Source organism: Schistocerca piceifrons, chromosome 1 (assembly GCF_021461385.2).
Source record: "Schistocerca piceifrons isolate TAMUIC-IGC-003096 chromosome 1, iqSchPice1.1, whole genome shotgun sequence".
NCBI classification, from domain to species: Eukaryota; Metazoa; Arthropoda; class Insecta; order Orthoptera; family Acrididae; genus Schistocerca; species Schistocerca piceifrons.
The window spans coordinates 708,381,674-708,401,483 of record NC_060138.1 but is presented as its reverse complement, the minus strand read 5'-3'; the positions used below and the strand labels follow the sequence as shown (position 1 = coordinate 708,401,483).

General features: G+C 43.1%; 1 protein-coding gene across 2 annotated transcripts in view; it reads right to left on the bottom strand.

Moving 5' to 3' along the window:
* Positions 1-19,810, bottom strand: part of LOC124710756 (protein unc-13 homolog 4B) — a 178,828-nt gene that overhangs the window by 121,839 nt on the left and 37,179 nt on the right. The window contains exon 1 of one of the 2 annotated variants that reach the window (XM_047240951.1): positions 8,526-8,714. The exons of the other annotated variant lie outside the window; for it this stretch is intronic. Coding sequence (XP_047096907.1) covers positions 8,526-8,623 — 98 coding nt within the window. The 5' untranslated portion in view covers positions 8,624-8,714. Of the gene's footprint in view, positions 1-8,525; positions 8,715-19,810 lie in introns of those variants that run through there. 2 annotated transcript variants of the gene reach the window in all.

Below are 19,810 nucleotides of genomic sequence, written 5' to 3'. Positions count from 1 at the left end.
CATGAGTACCATAAGTAGTCCGCTAAGCTTCGATTACGCGATTAAGTCACACAAACCTAAAGGCTGTAAATTCAACTAAATACTTAGGGAGTACAATTACAAATAACGTAAATTGGAAAGATCACATAGATAATGTTGTGGGTAGAGCAAACCTAAGACTGCTATTCATTGGCAGAACACTTAGAAGGTGCAACAGGTCTGCTAAAGAGACTGCTTACACCACGCTTGTTCGCCCTATTCTGGAGAATTGCTGTGCGGTGTGGGATCCGCTTCAAGTGGGACTGACGGATGACATCGAAAAAGTACAAAGAAGGTCAGCTCGTTTTGTATTATTGCGAAATAGGGCACATAGTGCCACAAGCATGTTTCGTGAATTGGAGTGGCAATCATTAAAGCAAAAGCGTTTTTCGTTGCGACGGGATTTTCTCATGAAATTTCAATCGCCAGTTTTCTCGTCCGATTGCGAAAACATTCTGTTGGCACTCACCTACAGAGGGAGAAATGATCATCACTGTAAAATAAAAGAAATCAGGGCTCGCACAGAAAAATTTAAGTGCTCATTTTCCCCCGCACGCCCTTCGAGAGTGGAACGGTAGAGAGAGCTTTAAGGTGATTCATTGAACCCTCTGCCAAGCACTTTATCGTGAATAGCAGAGCCATCACACAGATGTAGGTGTAGAATACTTAAGAAAACAGAACTCAGAAAACAAATGTACCATTTACAGTCCCCCTGTATTACAATAGGATGAGGAGAAACTGAAGTCGACAGTGTCGATAAATACTTTAGTAGCCCTCTTTCGAAAATAACGCTTTAGCGAAAGATGTATAAATCTTAATAACCAACTTTGATTCAGTCAGGAACCGTTGTGCACAGCGACCGTGTATTGAAAGGAAGGAGAGACATACAGCAGTCAGTCGCAAACTCATTAGTGTGTATTACAATTGCAAATCTAGAAAAACTAATGGGACTGCGAATGATTTCTGTGTACCTCTTTCTCGAATCTTAATGACCATTAAGTATTTCACATCTACGTATACACTCCGCAAAACACAATACAATGAATAACGGAGTGTTCTGGCCCACTCCTTTCTGCGTACTGAGCGAAGGACAAGTGACTGCATCACTTGGTATGTGCCACTCTCTTATCTTGCTCTCAAGATCCCTGAGCGAAGCATGTGATGTTTTTTAAAGGAGCCTTCCTGTAATAGCAACTAAACTGACTCCTGACACGTGTCACAAGAACAACGTCGCCTTCTTTCCAATGAGGCCTATTAAGTTTCTTAAGCATCTCTGTCACTTTTTCGAATGGCCCTAGTCATGTGTTATCATCCTAGCAGGAACTCTTAATATTTGTCGATGTCTGTTGCCATGCTTGATAACGACTCAAACCAAAGCTGGAGCAGAGCTTCTCAGCTCGTCAAACAGATTTTCTAACGACAAATTGTCAGTTCCATCAAGCATGTAATTATTTTTCATGAACTATTTTTAGTCGCTGTAATATAAAATATTGCATCGACAAAATTTACATGCTTTGAGATGACACAAAGCTTCTCCCTTTCATTTTTACCTCATTATATTTCAAAACAGTACCGTTCCACGTCTGTGGGCCTGTCCTTGTGGTATGACATAGGCGTTTATGGAGACATACACGGCCGCGCGGGATTAGCCGAGCGGTCTTAGGCGCTGCAGTCATGGACTGTGCCACTGGTCCTGGCGGAGGTTCGAGTCCTCCCTCGGGCGTGTGTGTGTGTGTGTGTGTGTGTGTGTGTGTGTGTGTGTGTGTGTGTGTGTGTGTGTGTGTGTGTGTGTGTGTGTGTGTTTGTCCTTAGGATAATTTAGGTTAAGTAGTGTGTACGCTTAGGGACTGATGACCTTAGCAGTTAAGTCTCATAAGATTTCACACACATTTGAACATGTTTTGGAGACATACACGTGATGAGAACTATCAAAAAAAATGTTTTAACAGGTCATTATAGCAAAGTAATAACATGAATTATTTACAGAAGAATGAGACGATTGTCAGAAGGTGACCTGTAGGAAGTATAGTTTGGGTTCCAGAGAAATGTGAGCTGCAGCAGAGGCCTACGACTTGTAAGACTGAAGAAATGGATACCTACATTTACATATTTGGGCACAGCTTTTCTCAGTATTGGCTGGAAAACACATTTCGAAATTCGTAAGTTGTCAGCGATAAACGTTATCCACAATTTGTACAGACACTAGATTACAGTTAAGAGTCAAAGAACAAGAGAAGAAAGCAGTAATTAAAAAAGGAGTGAGCCAGAAAGACAGCCTTTCTCCGGCGTTACTTTACCTGTATACTGAACGAGCAGTGAAGGACACCATGGACAAATTTGGAAAAAGAAGTAATGTTAAGGGAGGAAGAAATCTTGTGTGTTTACCGATGACATTGTCGTCCTGCTAGAAACAGAAAGGACTTGTAAGGTCGATTGAACGGAATGCACACGATAATGTATCGAAAATACGTTACAGAAAGAGCATTAAGAAAACAATGTAGAACAGAATATAGTTATCTCAGGTGGCGCTGAGACAATTATATTAGAGAATGAGGCAGTAAAAGTACTAGGCGAGTTTTGCTATTTGGGCAGCAAAGAAAAATGACGACAGAAGGTTTAAAGAGAAATAAAATGCCGACGAATAAAAGCAAGAGAAACCTTTCTGGGAAAAAAGTTACGTCGAAAAACTTGTGTTAGTAAATATTTCTTTAAAGTATTAGTCTGGAATGTCCATCTTTTCGTCTCTCTTAATTTATGTAGAATAAGACAAATACTCAACGGACACATTTACAAGGGGAATTTATACATCTGACACATCAGGTTCAGTTCGGTTCAAGTAGATTAACATAAACATTATGATGTCCGCCCCTGGTAACTGAGTGGTCGGCGCGGCCGAATGCTGTGCAAAGGGGCACGGCTTCGATTCCCGGCTGGGTGTTGTGCTGTACTTATTTCATCCCCATTGACACGCAGTTCGCTGCAGTGGCGTCAACTCGAAAGACTTGCACCAGGCGAACGGTCTACCCGATGGGAGGCCGTCGCCAAATGGCAAGCAAACATTATGATACCGAATCTGTCAACTGAACATAACTAGTATATATCGCTTTGTTCTTAGCTTCTTATTTCTAGGAAATAATATCTATGTGGCAAGGAAGGAGTCGTCAAAGGGAAAAGAATTATGCTTTCGAAAACGCTACTGCTGTTTCTCAAACATTTTGTTTTCGTGTGGAGTTTGTGAGATCGCAAAGGGACACTTAAACCATAATGGTTCCATCTTTTTTGCGAATGGATTGTTGTATTTTTCATTCATTACTGTGTACAGGTTTCTTAGAAGACAAATCTGATCATTTTTCCTTCGGATACTTCAAAGTCGTAGAAACACTTCCATGAAAATGGAATTCACCGGTGGATACGGCGGCTTAAAATGTCCGCGTAGGGCCAATTAAAAAACATTGCTCGTAGTCTGAGACTCTTAGCAGGTGAGATTTGTAGATGAGATCCAAGAATGTGCGGTGCGTTACGTCATCAGTATCTGTAGCAACCGCGAGAGGGTGGCGGGGATGGTCAGCCAGTGCAATGGCAAGCGCTGCAAGACAGGTGTCTCGCGTCACACAGGTTTACTCATAAAATTTCGCGAATGCACGTCCCGAGAAGAGTCAAGAAACATATTACTTCATCCTTCACTTATCTTACAAAAATCACGACGAGTAAATTAAATTCCAACTCATGAAAGGCTTACCGAGAGTCGTTCTTTTCACTCACCATTAGGGAAAGTAAGTGGAAACGGAAGGCGGATGATAGTGTTATACTGTAAGGTGGCTCGTGAAGAAGATATGTTGATGGGTTCTTAAATATTTTTTTTACTTTCAAACCCAAATGGATTGTTGCAGACAAACCTTATCAATGAATAAACGTACTGCTAGCTTTAGTTAACCAAATTGTTTAAAAGCTGTACGATACTCGTGTGTGAACCTCAAGAATGATTTACACTACGTTCTTTAGTGGATTTACACGAAGTTCCTTAGCGCAATGAATACTTTCTGTTTGAGGGAAGATAATATACTGCAGGGCACGAATAAATGGAAACATACGAAAACTTCAACTTACTTACACATATGAACCCATTATCTTATTCCTATGGCATAGGTAGCTGACTTAATACACGAGTCTTCGATTGCAAGTTTTCATAAATATGGACGACCAACATTTTAAACTTTTTACACTGATTATTTTTTCTTGTTAATCGATAATTTGTAACAGAAAAAAACTGGATGAGCTGTCTCAAAAATCTTTCTGGGTGTACTGCTGCGTTATCTCAAAAAATAAATAAATACATCGCCACCAGAAGCCTACGAATTTATATGGGTGAGTTGTGTTTGTTCAGTTTAAAGATACCGTAGCCATTTGTCAATAATAATTTAGCAAATTACATATTTGTGTTATTTTTCTGTTCGTGCTTCTTGGTTCAAACTGACAACTATTTTGTCACATGCAGAAAGAAATAACTCCCCTTCCTGACTCAAGTGGAAACCTAGATCCTTACTATAGAGCAAGAATAGAAACTGACCCTTCGTTTGAGGAGGATTACGGAAAATCACTTGCACCAGCGCCTTGTCAGGGAAACAATGACATTATTCTGAAGTTGTGTTATTGAAATATTTGTAAGCCCATGAAAATTAAGTTTACACACATTTTCCGTTTTAAATCAAGGAGAAGGTATCAATTACATATCCTTTTTCAAACTTGTTCGAGTGAGTCCTCCTTTAATGGCCCCCTATTCTACCTACCGACCGTTTGTCTGATGTGTGTGGCGCTCACGTGCCTAACAACCCGACATAACTTCGTCTTTTGGCGCTGCTGCTGTTCTCATGCTCATGACAGGATGAGAGGCGGACAAAGTTTAAAGTACAGAGTTTGTGATTAAATCGGAAGACTGCAGACGTTCGTGTGGCATGTTGTGCGAGGAATGTAGCGATGTAGATGTAAGAAATAAATCACTTTTTCATTTTTGTAACATATCCATGACTGTTTCATGGTGCACGCAGAAAGAATACAAATCCGCCGACTTTCTATATTTCTGTTTTTAAATGTTATTTCCGATGCTTATCTGAAATGAAATCTAAAAATACAAACATCGACATTCAATGGCCGTTAATCCATGAAATATACTTATTTCATTGTCATAACTGTTAAAAAAAAAACTCCAGCTCATACGCAGGCCCTCTGCTATGAAGAGCGAACAGTAGCTAAAGCTTCATTTCTTATGTGTCTATTGCTGTATTATTGAAAGATGAGCCCCTTGTGTAGCCTTTCTTCTTCGCATTTAAAATGAGTTTCTTAAATTTACAGGTCATCTTTTAAGCTACATACGTAAATGAATAACGTTTACGTGGACGTCTTTTTGTTTTATATATTTTTTTGCCGTGATGTATTTCCTCAGTCAACTTTAATTCAAATAGCAGGTTTCAGGAATAATTTTAGTTAATAATTGTGGGGGTACAATGGCACTGGCCGGCCGGTGTGGCCGTGCGGTTCTAGGCGCTTCAGTGTGGAACCGCGTGACCGCTACGGTCGCAGGTTCGAATCCTGCCTCGGGCATGGATGTGTGTGATGTCCTTGGGTTAGTTAGGTTTAAGTAGTTCTAACTTCTAGGAAACTAATGACCACAGATGTCAAGTCCCATAGTGCTCAGAGCCATTTGATCCAGTTGAAGTGTTGTAAATAATCTACTACAGTTCAAAAGGAACGATGAGGTACATAATTACAATACTAGAAGAAAAAATGACATTCATTACTCAACATTAAGGTTGTCTTTAGTACTGAAGGAGATGCACAACGCTACAACAAAAATTTTCGACCTCTTACCTAGTAATACAAAATGTCTAACAGGCAGCATGGTAAAATTTGAAAATAAATTGAAAAACTTTCTCCTTGACAACTCCTATTCCGTAGAAGACTTTCTATGTTTGAAATGTGTAAAACGTGGTAGGAAGAAATTGCTAACTCAATCTGTATATCTTGTTTTCATTTCGGGAGAAATAATAATATGGTGATTTTTAGAGTACAAATAGCTGTACAAATTAATTTGCAATATGAATGTAAATGAGTCGTTGTACATCATGATGATTTATAATTCCTAGGTATTTAGTTGAATTTACGACCTTTAGATTTGGCTGATTTATAGTGCAACCGAAGTTCAGTGGATTCCTTTTAGCACTCATGTATATGACCTCGCACTTTTCGTTATTTAGGGTCACCTGCCAATTTTCGCACCATTCAGATATCTTTTCTAAATTGTTTTACAATTTGTTTTTATCTTCTGATGACTTTATTAGTCATAAACGACAGCGTCATCTGCAAACAAGCTAAGACGGCTGCTCAGCTTGTCTCCCAAATCGTTTATATAGATATGGAACAGCAAAGGGCCTATAACACTACCTTGGGGAACCCAAGAAATCACTTCTGTTTTACTCGATGACTTCCCGTCAATTACTACGAACTGTGACATAGCTGAGACGATATTCCATAAGCACGCAATTTCACTGTCATCGGATCTCAGCTGCTTAAGTAACAGAACGTGGGCGAATTTATTTGCTTGCATTAGCATCTTATTTGGCTACAGATTTCTGCTTTTTTGGCCTTGTTACCCCCAAAACAGCCAAAAACAAACTCCCGTTTTTGTTTCTGCGTAAAACGAACGGAATCTCGTAGAACATGAACACAGTGAACATAAGAAAACAACAGGGCGGCGCTGCAAACGCTTAGCGCAGTTGGTCGGGACGTGTGAAGGGGTTGCCACGAAATTGGTCGGTCGGCTGGCCGGCCGATAAATTGGTGCGTGTATAGTAGTGGCCTTTAGTACAATACTGGACGCGTGTCATGTAGCGGCGTGCGCGCTGAGAGTGGCCCGGCCGCGTGGTGCTCAGTTTGACAGCCTCTCGCCGTGGCCCCCTGGCAGCGGTGGCGGAGCTAGGCGGCAGCCGGTTTGCGTCGTTGCCAAACGCGGCGTTGCTCTGCCGTTCATAGCACTAGGCGCTCCTTACATAAACTCCCTATCTGCACTGCTCTCACACGAGCCTCGTTCGCACCGTAGTGTGAATTTGTAGGTAGCTCGCGTGCTGTTAGCTCGCATTCGTATTTAATAAGCACTAACCAAGAAAGAGGCCACAGAATACATTCTAGCCATTGTTGACACCGGACTATGCAACATGCTCCGAGGCACATGAAACGCAGAGAGTATCAGTCAATACGTAATGCGTGTCGGATACCTGTGTTCGTATTACCTGGCTGCCTGTATTGGTTGCAAGCTTTTACGAACTTTTAAAACTTGCAGGCTCATGAATTGTACGATAACCGCTATGAAATACTATTTTTACTATTAGACATATAAAGAAGTAGTAAACAAACTGCACTTCTCACTCGTCAGTTCTCCACAGGTATCCGTCGCGCACTCCAAACTATGCCGCATATCATTAAAAAAATAATTAATGGCGAAGGACAAAACTGGCATTTTTTCGTCCACATAACATCAGGGTACACTAACATAAGCTTCATCGATCTTTCATTTCCTAGTCAAAAAGGAAGGAGGCTTTTTTTTTAAGTATATTATTGTTCTTCCGGTGAGGAGGCTGTGTTAAGGTAATTTAGGCATCTGGTGACTATAAATACTGTCTGTACCACTTTAAATGCAGAATTTTATTTTATGTAAACTGCCGGGCAGGTAGTTTTTTCAAAGGCTCCAGCGAACAGTGTTTTGTCAATGAAATATTATCACGTCGAAGGCCATGTATTGAAAATGTCATCATTCGATGTACGAAAAGCCTCTAACCATCTATCCAACGCGTTGTTACACACTTAATGGAACGCACGATGTGAAAGCATGATTTAAACTTCGTCGAGAAATGATGCTAGACCTCATTACATGTGCTGTCTTCTGCGGCGGTAGATAACGAACGTGATTGTTCATGTTACGTTAAATAAGGTGTTTTAATTCTCCGTTACGAAATATCGAAGCCTCAGATTTACAACAGCACTATTGTCCACCAAATTGCAAGACAAAAGCGGAGCATTTTGCTGCGTATGACTTGGTGATCGAAAAGTTTAAACGTCTGTGTTTGGTCTCACAGGGACTGATTATTATACCATGGTAGTACACATCAGAATAGTGCCGATGGGCGCTGAGTTAAATGAAACTGAGCCTTAAGATCCGGAGAGAAACTCTGACATCTAAGAAAATGCCACTGGGGTGTCACTACACGTTGTCGTAAGCATATAGTTGACTGAGGACACACGACAAAGCGATTGCAAATACGTCAGTACACAAGAGTCACACGCATCTCTTTTTGACAGAGTAACAATCACTGTGCGCAGGTCGGCAACTGGCGACATACAGTATTGTGTTTACAATGCGACGGCCACGCCGCTACTGACCACACCCGCACCGACGCCGGTGCGCCGAGCCGCTATTAATAGCGCGGACGCGGACCTGGGCCAACGCGGCGCCTTACCTGATGTCGTGCTCCGTCACCTTCTTCTCCTCGGCCTTCCTGCGCTGCTCGTCCTGCAGCTTCTCGTACAGGTTCTTCCACATGGCCTCCTCCTCCATGGCGTGCGACTCGGCCGGAACGCGGGACGCAAATGAGCAGCGTGGCCTGCGCTCGCGGCCAGCTGATTCAGCCCTCTGCTCCGCCAATGGCGCGCCGCGCACAGCTGGGAACCGCCGCGGCCGCGGCCCGATCTCCGCGCTACGTCAACTCACGCCCGCACTCCTATCTCGCAACGCAGTGCGTCACGCGCATCCGCGAGTGCTTACAGCAACAGGTGGGGGCGTCGGAATAGGAAGAGTTCCAGAAACACCACGCCGAAGAAATCTAGGACGGACACGGCACAATGAAGTGAACTCTTGAGACCCGACAGTGGTAAATGTAGGCCGAAAAAACAATAGACAGGAGTGATAAATATGGCATTGTTGAGAATGTTGGTCTAAACACTGTGCTGTCAGGTTACTGGTGACGGTATTTCAGTATCACCAAGTTGTACGTTCATCATATTCTGCGTTGTTTTCATTTGGGTTGTGAAAAAGGATGATTAGAGAGGAAGCAGTAATTCATCTTGCACAAGGAAGCGAAAGAACCTCGGCGGTAGACTTCAAATGATTATAGCGACATTAGTCTGAACTAAATGAAACAAACCACTGAAAACTGTTAACTTTATGGCAAGCTGAGAATCTGAAAATCGCTCTTCCGTTATATGAGTTCATATCTTTGACCGCCGCGCCTCTCATTCGATGTTTGGTTTGGACTAACGACAGTTTGGTCGTTACTTCCCTTACTACAAGAAATATCTGTCATCAGAAAATGAAGTGAATTACGAAATTATTTCAGAATGACGGAAATAAGAAGAGTAAATTAAACAAGGGAATAGATATTTACTAAAGCAGAGACTAAAAATATGCCAAATATTTCCCGCTAGAGTGGTTAAAAAGGGCTTGCTTGTTGACTAAAATACGCACTCTTCCCCAAGGATTCAGCTACCAAGGAGTGGGCACAAAGCGCTTAACATTCTTTGTTTCGTTGTCCGTGATAGATGAAAACTCTCTGGTGCAAGTGTAAACTACTTTCCTAACAGCAGAGAAAGTTAGTTAAACGAAAATGTGGTGTGACGTCGCGTGAACGACACATACACTTTTGGGTCGTCGTTTTGGAGAAGAAAGCCATGGGTCTCGTTAACGTACTTCACCTCATAAGATAAGTTTAATGGATGGACAGACCACTCACTTCACCATCTACAGATTGTTATCCCTCACTTTCAACCATTCATCGTACCCCGGAATAACCATCCTGTGGACCAACGAGTCAGACCGTGAAGGCAATCATTGTGACTCGCTGTCAGTATCGATTATGCAAGCTTCCTTACAAGTGGCATCCGCTACTTCATTTCCCTTATTCCAACACAGAAGACAGGTAGCGAAGGCCGTGCAGGGTGGATTATGATACTTTGCCGGCCGAAGTGGCCGTGCGGTTAAAGGCGCTGCAGTCTGGAACCGCAAGACCGCTACGGTCGCAGGTTCGAATCCTGCCTCGGACATGGATGTTTGTGATGTCCTTAGGTTAGTTAGGTTTAACTAGTTCTAAGTTCTAGGGGACTAATGACCTCAGCAGTTGAGTCCCATAGTGCTCAGAGCCATTTGATTATGATACTTTGCCTCCTGAGTGTATATGTACTGGAGAACTTAGAACCTTGCCGTACGTAAGGAAACATCGCCTGAAGACATTTATTTGAACCAGTGAAGCCCATTTCCAGTAAGCGATTCGTTTTGGTATTCGAGCGTATTACATCTTTTCCACGTCGTTTGGCGCCAGTGTGAGAAAGGAACTACACTTTTGTGAGAACGCTGAAACCTTTAACCTTAGCGATGCTTATTAATGCAAAAGGATCAATTTCCACTCAATGTCTCTTACAATTCTACTACGCACCTTGCAAGCGTTTGTGTTCGCCTCGCTTTCTCTCACCACAGGTATGCGTAACAAAAACCGCGCCACTCTCAGTTTCCATCTACAAAGCGGTCTCATGACTTTTAGTAGCTGCAACCTTCTCAATCATTATGAACACACAAATTAACAGTATGCAGCGTCGCCCACGTGTTGTGAGCGTCAGCAATGTTTTGTAAACATTACGAGCTCTGAACATAATTTCAGGTGGCAGTACAAGAGGCGTCAGCACGCATACTGAGAATCGTCTTCCCCTCCCCTCGACAAACCATGATTTCTATAACCCAATCACGACAAATGCAACTAGTGCTATAACTTGTCGTCATATAACCCAAACTGGAAGTTGAATTCTGCCACAATATTAAAAATAATAATGTCAGTCTAGTTGTTACTATAACATCTGTATCTTTTAACTAACAAAACTCTACCAGAAGTAATGCACTTGTAGCCACTGAATAAGATTCGAGTACAGTGCAACAGTTGAGTCACAACACGCAAAATACTCCAAAAAGTGACAGAAGTTTTGTGAAATCTACAAATTATCATAAGATTAAGCACAGTAATGAGTCCTAAACGAAGGAGCAAGTACAACGTAGATGCTGTTAAAGGTATTATCTCCTACTCATTACTTGAGATTGTGAATTATCTTCGTGCAAAAGAGATATAGTGTCATTGGTTTCATGACGATTTCATTGTTTTAAAATTAAAAAACGGAAGCCAAATTCAAATTACTTTGTTGCTGACTTCGATGATTTTCGCTACCGGTATCTATTTCTCAAAAGTTGAGTTGTAATCCATCTAGTTAACTCGAGGATGACGGTGTGTAACAATTATAATATTTTTAGCGATAGGCACTCGGTGCAGCTTTTTTCCTCGATAGGCTTGATGAAAAATTAAGATATGCTAATTTACGGCTATACGCCAAACAGTGCCTTAGAAACTTCCTAATGGGCGAAAACAGTGTGCTGAATCTGAGCTTCACTCATTGTTGCATCGAAAGCCCCAACATTTGTAGCATTGTAGCATATTTTACACAATGGAACAGTGTAGTTTGCCCTTAAACATAGCGGGTGTCGTTATTTCTTTTACAGGGGCGTTCTAATTCAGACAGCGCCGCATCAGAGTGGCCTACTGTAATCAAGAGAAAGTAGCTTGCATCGTGCGGACGAGCTCGCGTGATAGGATCGACGCAGGGATGGCCGCTGTTCTATTCTGAGCAACCAGCTGAGGTGTTTCAGCCGGTCGATGTGACAGAGGCAATACTTAACCACACGTTTCCATCTTTTAGGCACTAGACAACTCTTAAACTTCGGCAGATATTGCAGTAATTGCAACAGGATTACATTAAACAGCTAATATAAAGAAGAAATAGTACCCTTTCTCTTGCAGCATAACACACAGTATGGAAATAATGAGACATATTAAGTGCTCAGAATCAAAAACAAGCACTTTTCTTTTAAGCCACCGCTGCAGTTATATTACCGTAACTCATACGTGGCATGCCCGGAAATGAAGTGACTTTCTCGGTGTATCCATGTTTACCTGTTTCCTCGATTTATAGCTTTTAACTTTCAGAGATACTCTGTTGTCATTCAATTTCGTAATTACCCATTGTAATTTGTTCTGTAATCTCTTATTTCATCTCACTCTTTATATATGCTCTTCTCTTTTTCTTTATGATTTATTGTGAGTCTGGACAGTGCTCAACATTCTCCCGTTGTCGTAACAACTCTCATTTATGATGCTTCTATATGGTCATCTTGTAGTCCAAAGTTCGCTTCCGTATAGCATAATCGAAACAGTCACTGCACTCTAAAATTTACCCGTGGTTTGTTTTCGTACGTTTCCTAAGTAAATATCTATAATTTCGCACTTCATTCAGCAACTCTGCTTTTTATTTGAAATTTTCTTATTTGTGAATTATTTTACTGCATGTGCAATTAAAATAAATAAAGTGATCCATTATTAACAATTTTTTAGTTTCTTTAGTGTCCTTTACGCTAAACATATAACTTTTGTTCAGTCTGGAACCGCGCGACCACTACAGTCGCAGGTTCGAATCCTGCCTAGGGCATGGATGTGAGTGATGTCCTTAGGTTAGTTAGGTTTAAGTAGTTCTAAGCTCTAGGTGACTGATGACCTCAGATGTTAAGTCCCATAGTGTTCAGAGCCATTTGAACCATGTAACTTTTGTTTTCTTCTCGGATATCGTAAACCGGATTGGTCACAGATTTTGTTCAGAATACATCCTCATTTGTAAATCATCTTTATTTTCCGAAAACATTGTAAGATAAAATACTTATAAAAATAATCTAATATAATATAGGAATGACTTATTCTGAAGTTCAAATAGTTTTTGTTCTTCTAGGTTGCATCAAATGGCTCTGAGCACTATGGGACTTAACATCTATGGTCATCAGTCCCCTAGAACTTAGAACTACTTAAACCTAACTACCCTAAGGACATCACGCAACACCCAGTCATCACGAGGCAGAGAAAATCTCTGACCCCGCCGGATAGGTTGCATCATTTTGTAAAGAGTGAGTCTCGTATTTATTTTATGAGTCCTTTTGATATTATATGCTTAGAATGACAATTTAGTGCAGTGTACGATTGACTCATTTCCACGTTAAAATTCACTTTTCGTTTCTGCGTTGCGTCACATTGTAAAAAGTGAGTGCCTGACCTGTTTGTTTGCTGTGACAGACTGTGTCAAACTGTTGTTTACATCCAGAGTTGTAACACTGTACATATTTCGTAAATATTTTATTACAGATGGAAATTATTCCCTTTTCAAATATTCGCCTCTCTTCCGCTTACATTCTTTCCTTACTGCGTCACGTGCACGCAACACCACCAGCAGGCATTCAACCTCGCGGTTGGCAGTGGTCACAATGTTTTGGCTCATTAATGTGTAGTCGATACAATAAGCGTAGCATTTTATGCAGTTACTATTTTATACTTGACATGTTGGCATAGTAAAGTTTTCTTGTTCTTGAAATATCTTTTTATGATGGTACACGTTATAGTGTGTACTTGGTCGAGATCCATTAAAATGTGTTACATGAGATCCGAAGATGGCAACATGGCTTGCTGAAACCGGTAATCAAAATAAATGCTTTACTATATCGATCTTGTCTGTCTGAAGATTCTGCTTCTGATTTCATATTACTGTAGGTCACTCTCATATCTGAAGAATGTCAAGCATATATAAAAGAAGGAAAGAGAATTAGTGTTTAACGTCCCGTCAACACCGATGTCATTAGAGTCGGAGCACACACTAAGATTGTTTCAAGGATGGGCAAGGAAATCGGCCGTTCCCCTTCAAGGAACAATCCCGGTATTTGGCTGGAGTGATTTAGGGAAATAACGGAAAACGTAAATTTGGGTGGACGGACGCTCATTTGAACCTCCGTCCTCTCGAGTGCGAGGCCAGTGTGCTAACCACAGCGCCATCTCGTCCGGTCGAGAATACATAATGTCACCGTAACTGTCGTAGTCCTCTAAAACAGGTCTATGGCAAACTTAAGAATTCCGGTAGATCGCGTGAGGTCAAAGGAGAACAACCGTTTTTCTGACAAGAGGAGTACCTAATCTCTATTTAGACAGAGGAAAAGGCCTAAATGGTTTCTGGACCACCCTACTTCTGTCTTCAGACCGATTCTTCGTCAACAGAGCACGAAAAATGCTGCACGAAGATATATGTGTCGCCGAGATGTTGACTGTCAAGGGGCGGCGGTCTACAAGTTGTGACGGGACGGCGGTCGCACTTGGAATTCGTGTCAGGCGCGGCGAAGCCCCGTGCCCGCCATGCGGAAGTCAGGGCGCTCGCTGCCCGGCGTATCGATTTGCCGCTTGACATTGACAGCTCTGCGCGAGCCAGTGTTGTGTCCACATCGCCTGGTCGTGTACCCTGCACATAAATTACATTACTCGTATACTTGAGTGCTAAGAGTTTCTCAACCTACAAACATTCGACTTCATCGCGGCTCTGTAAACTATCACAGATCGACACGCGCGTACTTGTGTGAGGCAGAGTTATCAGCTCCTGACAGAGTTTGAAAAGGTTCTCGTTGTCGGTCTTAATTTAGTCATCTGGTCGAATCGGGCAATTACCAAAGTTGTGGGATACTCGAATGTGACAGTTACCTGATGCTGGAGTGCAGTGGAAACGGGAGGGCAGGCATAATCGTCGTCAGGTTCCAATCTACCATGATTGACCGTCACAAGTGAGGGTTGCCATATTCTGCACCAAGCACATCGTAACCCCTTCACAACTGCTCCTGTCATTCGACAACAACTAATGGAATCCCTATAACATTCTGTGTCATCCCTCATCAATGGTCGGACCTTAGCAGCAGCCGATCTAGGGCATTACCATCCCATGCTCAGACAGCCGTTAACACCACAACAATAGCGGCTGCCGTTGGAGTGATGCCGCAACCGGGAAACATGGACTGCTGCTGAATGGCGTTGTACTGTGTTCAGCAATTAATCACGGTCCAGCACTACCCCGGATGGCGAGTATGGTGGCGGTCTGGACGAATGCCTCATTCTCCCAGTGATTTTAGAGGCAATTCTGTGTTAGATCTGTCTTCGTGGAATGGGGTGCCATCGGGTATGACTCCAGATCTCAGCTGATAGTAACCCAGGAAACTCTGGCGGTACAACGGCACATCACGGACATCCTGCGTCCTCATGTGTTACCTCTCATGCGACAGAATCGTGGTGCCATTTTTCAACAGGAAAATACTCGTCAACACATGGCTCCTGTCTCTAAGACGGGTCTGAATGATGTTGAGGTACTCCTATGGCCAGCAGTATTTCCAGACTTGTCCCCACTAGACAATGTGTTGGACTAGTCTGGAAGCCTACACCGTCTCAGTGCCTGTATTCGGGATATCAAGGACCAGTTACAACAAATGAAGGCCGACTTGCTTCAGGAGGTGATGATGAAGCCCATACTCCTTGACAGAGCGTAGGGGAACGATGCCGGAGACCCGCACCGCCGTACTAGGCAAGGTCCTAGTGGAGGTGGTTTGCCATTGCCTTCCTCCGACCGTAATGGGGATGAATGATGATGGTGAAGACGACAAAATAACACCCAGTCATCTCGACGCAGATGAAACTCCTTGACCCCGCAGGGAATCGAACCCAGGACCCCGTGCTCGGGAAGCGAGAACGTTACCGCGAGACCACAAGCTGCGGACAGCCTCAGGAGAGGATACAACTATTTTAAGACACACTTTGCAACCGAACTGGTGTATGCATCCAGGCCAAAGGGGGAGTAAAATTATACTCACGATTGGGCTCGAATTGCCAATAATTTGACTCGAGCTTGTAATCACTAAAGTAACATCGCATACTCTCTCAACCCGCGGAGCTACATTTCGTTTCCTCCTCTCCTTCTGGATGCTTCACTTTCTTTTTCAACCAGTGTAATTTCGCCTTTTTCTGGGATGAAGGAATCGGTGGCGATCGGACGAGTTCGGGCCAGTGCGGATTGTTTGCAACTGTTGCCAACCTTAGCTGCTAACATTAGAACACGTCGTTACATTGTAGCAGGCACTACGAGTGCAGTATTGATTCCAGTACGTTGCCTGTCCTGCCAGAAAGAGGCAGGGCTTGTTTCCACTCCTCTCCACGGAGCATCCCATAAACCAGGTAGCCATCGCGTGCGTAACATTCCTCGCGTCCCCGGCAAAATCGTCATGTTATATTGCGCGTACAGAAACAGCGCAACGGTGCAATCGGAACACCTTCAGGCAATTATGACAATGTGCAACAAAACTTTGGGATAATTATGGAGTGGAACCTCGTTCAAATTCCTGTCCGACTGTCCTTACATATTGCAGGCTTTTTCTTTGTTGTACCGCCTGCTATGTTGAATAAATAGTCTTTGGGATGATTTATGAGTAATACTTGTTCGTACAAGAAGACTCGTTAGAATTAATGGGTTGGGTTGTTTTGGGGAAGGAGACCGGACAGCGAGGTCATCGGTCTCATCGGATTAGGGAAGGACGGGGAAGAAAGTCGGCCGTGCCCTTTCAAGGGAACCATCCCGGCATTTGCCTGGATCGATTTAGGGAAATCACGGAAAACCTAAATCAGGATGGCCGGACGCGGGATTGAACCGTCGTCCTCCCGAATGCGAGTCCAATGTGCTAGCCTCTGCGCCACCTCGCTCGGTTAGAATTAATGACGTTGTATAGACGTAGGCTGTAATAGCCCTAAAACACAAGCAAGCAAAGGAACATCACGGCAACTAGTGCAAAAGATAACTTCTTAGCACAAGTGGACTTGATTATGATTGAAGTGATCAGGTGATCTCATTGCCAAAAGTACTCATGTCCTGTCGGAATGGTACATTGGTTCTGAAGCAGAATAAAAGAAATGAAAGAACACACACCTCTTAGAAATTATTATATTTTACTGAACTTCATTACAATGACTCATTGATGAATTCCAGATACAAGTCCTTGACAAAACAGAGACAAGTCAGACACTTCTGCGGTTTACAATGAAGGCCAGTCCTGAATTATTACTTTTGTAAAGAAAGTTGCGGCTACATTAGGTCGACACTAGACTGATTTAGACTGGAACCACACAACAACATACCAAGAACCCGCCTTAACAACTGCTCACAACTGCAGTCGGTCGGTCATTTTATCTCGGTGAGCCATGGCGCCAGTGGCGTCTCAGCTCAGAGGCGTGACACTCGTGCTGCTAGCGGCTCTGGTATAGCCGCCTGCGTGGTATCGATAGTCTATAATACCACAATAATAACTAACGAGAGCTTAATCATCAGAGTTACCGGTAGAGATGCTCAATTAAACCCAGTTGCCTGGCAACGACCGTCCACAGAAGCTGCAAAAGAAATCTGCTCTACAGGATGTAACCTATATTGAGATACCGTTTCGGTTTTTATTCTAATCGGACAGTCAACGGTTTTCAGAAGCGGTCCGTTTCGTGTACCTGGGCAACGCGAATTGATCATCGGTTACTGTGGTGGCCGGAAGTAGTGTGTATACGTCTCCGCCGCTGCTGGCTGAGCTGCTTTGTAAACTAAAATGGATCACCGCGTACGGCGAAGTACTTTGTAGATCGACTTTGGATTCGACCAACCTCGCCATAGAATTCATGACTTCGACGCCTGAGTTTTTGGTGACATCGGTTTTGAGGTGGACGAGACCTGTGGAATTCAGCATGATTTTGTTCCTAGCGCTTTCTACGTCACGGTTGTTGGCGAAGAGAAGTGTGCAACAGCCATGGATTCAACGGGCGGAACTTACACCTTCGTGCCCAGCAACAACCAAGTGTAACGTGCAGATAAGCTATGCTGGTTTTGGGCTGAGGACTGTTAAGGTGTGTAATTTGCCTTTCGATTTTGACCATAATTTCTTACGGTCGGCCTTCTCTTCTTCCGGAACTGTCTACAGTACTACAAATAAGTGGGCAGTAATACGCAGTTCGAAGTATATAACGGAATTCCGACCGTGAAAATTGATTTACAGAAACATATTCCCTCATTGTTTCTAGCATTTCTAGACTTAGAGAAAGCTTTTGACAATGTTGACTGGAATACTCTCTTTCAAATTCTGAAGGTGGCAGGGGTAAAATACAGGGAGCGAAAGGCTATTTGCCAGCCGGTGTGGCCGTGCGGTTCTAGGCACTTCAGTCTGGAACCGCGTGACCGCTACGGTCGCAGGTTCGAATCCTGCCTGGGGTATGGATGTGTGTGATGTCCTTAGGTTAGTTAGGTTTAAGTAGCTCTAAGTTCAAGGGGACTGATGACCTCACATGTTAAGTCCCATAATGCTCAGAGCCATTTGAACCAAAGGCTATTTACAATTTGTACAGAAACCAGATGGCAGTTATAAGAGTCGAGGGGCATGAAAGGGAAGCAGTGGTTGGGAAGGAAGTGAGACAGGGTTGTAGCCTCTCCCCGATGTTATTCAATCTGTATATTGAGCAAGCAGTAAAGGAAACAAAAGAAAAGTTCGGAGTAGGTATTAAAATCCAGGGAGAAGAAAGAAAAACTTTGAGGTTCGCCGACGACATTGTAATTCTGTCAGAGACAGCAAAGGACTTGGAAGAGCAGTTGGTCGGAATGGACAGTGTCTTAAAAGGAGGATATAAGATGAGCATCAACAAAAGCAAAACGAGGATAATGGAATGTAGTCGAGTTAACTCCGGTGATGCTGAGGGAATTAGATTAGGAAATGAGACACTTAAGGTAGTAAAGGAGTTTTGGTATTTGGGGAGCAAAATAACTGATGATGGTCGAAGTAGAGAGGATATAAAATGTAGACTAGCAATAGCAAGGAAAGCGTTTCTGAAGAAGAGAAATTTGTTAACATCGAGTATAGGTTTAAGTGTCAGGAAGTCGTTTCTGAAAGTATCTGTATGGAGTGTACCCATGTATGTAAGTGAAATATGGTTCAAATGGCTCTGAGCACTATGCGACTTAATTTCTGAGGTCATCAGTCGCCTAGAACTTGGAACTACTTAAACCTGACTAACCTAAGGACATCACACACATCCATGCCCGAGGCAGGATTTGAACCTGTGACCGTAGCGGTCGCTCGGTTCCAGACTGTAGCGCCCAGAACCGCACGGCCACTCCGGCCGGCTAAGTGAAACATGGACGATAAGTAGTTTGGACTAGAAGAGAATAGAATCTTCCAAAATGTGGTGCTACAGAAGAATGCTGAAGATTAGATGGGTAGATCACATAACTAATGAGGAGGTATTGAATAGAATTGGGGAGGAGTTTGTGGCACAACTTGACTAGAAGAAGGGGTCGGTTGGCAGGACATGTTCTGAGGCATCAAGTGATCACCAATTTAGTACTGGAGGGCAGCGTGGAGGGTAAAAATCGAAGAAGGAGACCAACAGATGAATACACTAAGCAGATTCAGAAGGATGTAAGCTGCAGTATGTACTGGGAGATGAAGCAGCTTGCACAGGATAGAGTAGCATGGAGAGCTGCGTCAAACCAGTCTCAGGACTGAAGACCACAACAACAACAACATTTCCTCATTTTCGTATGTTAAAGGATTACAGGCACTGGCAATCTATTGAAGGGCAACCTAGAACTTGTTCTATTTGTTAACTCTACAGAAATCTTACTGGCCGAATGCACTCGCCCGCTATAAACCTGCGCCACTGACCGCGCCTCCCCGGCTAGCGGGAAACACGGTAGACAGCGCGGCTGCCCCCAGATACTCTGACGTCATACGAGGAAGTAGCGTTCCCGCACTGACTCATGCTGAGATTTCCTCAAGATCAAACCTGTCACC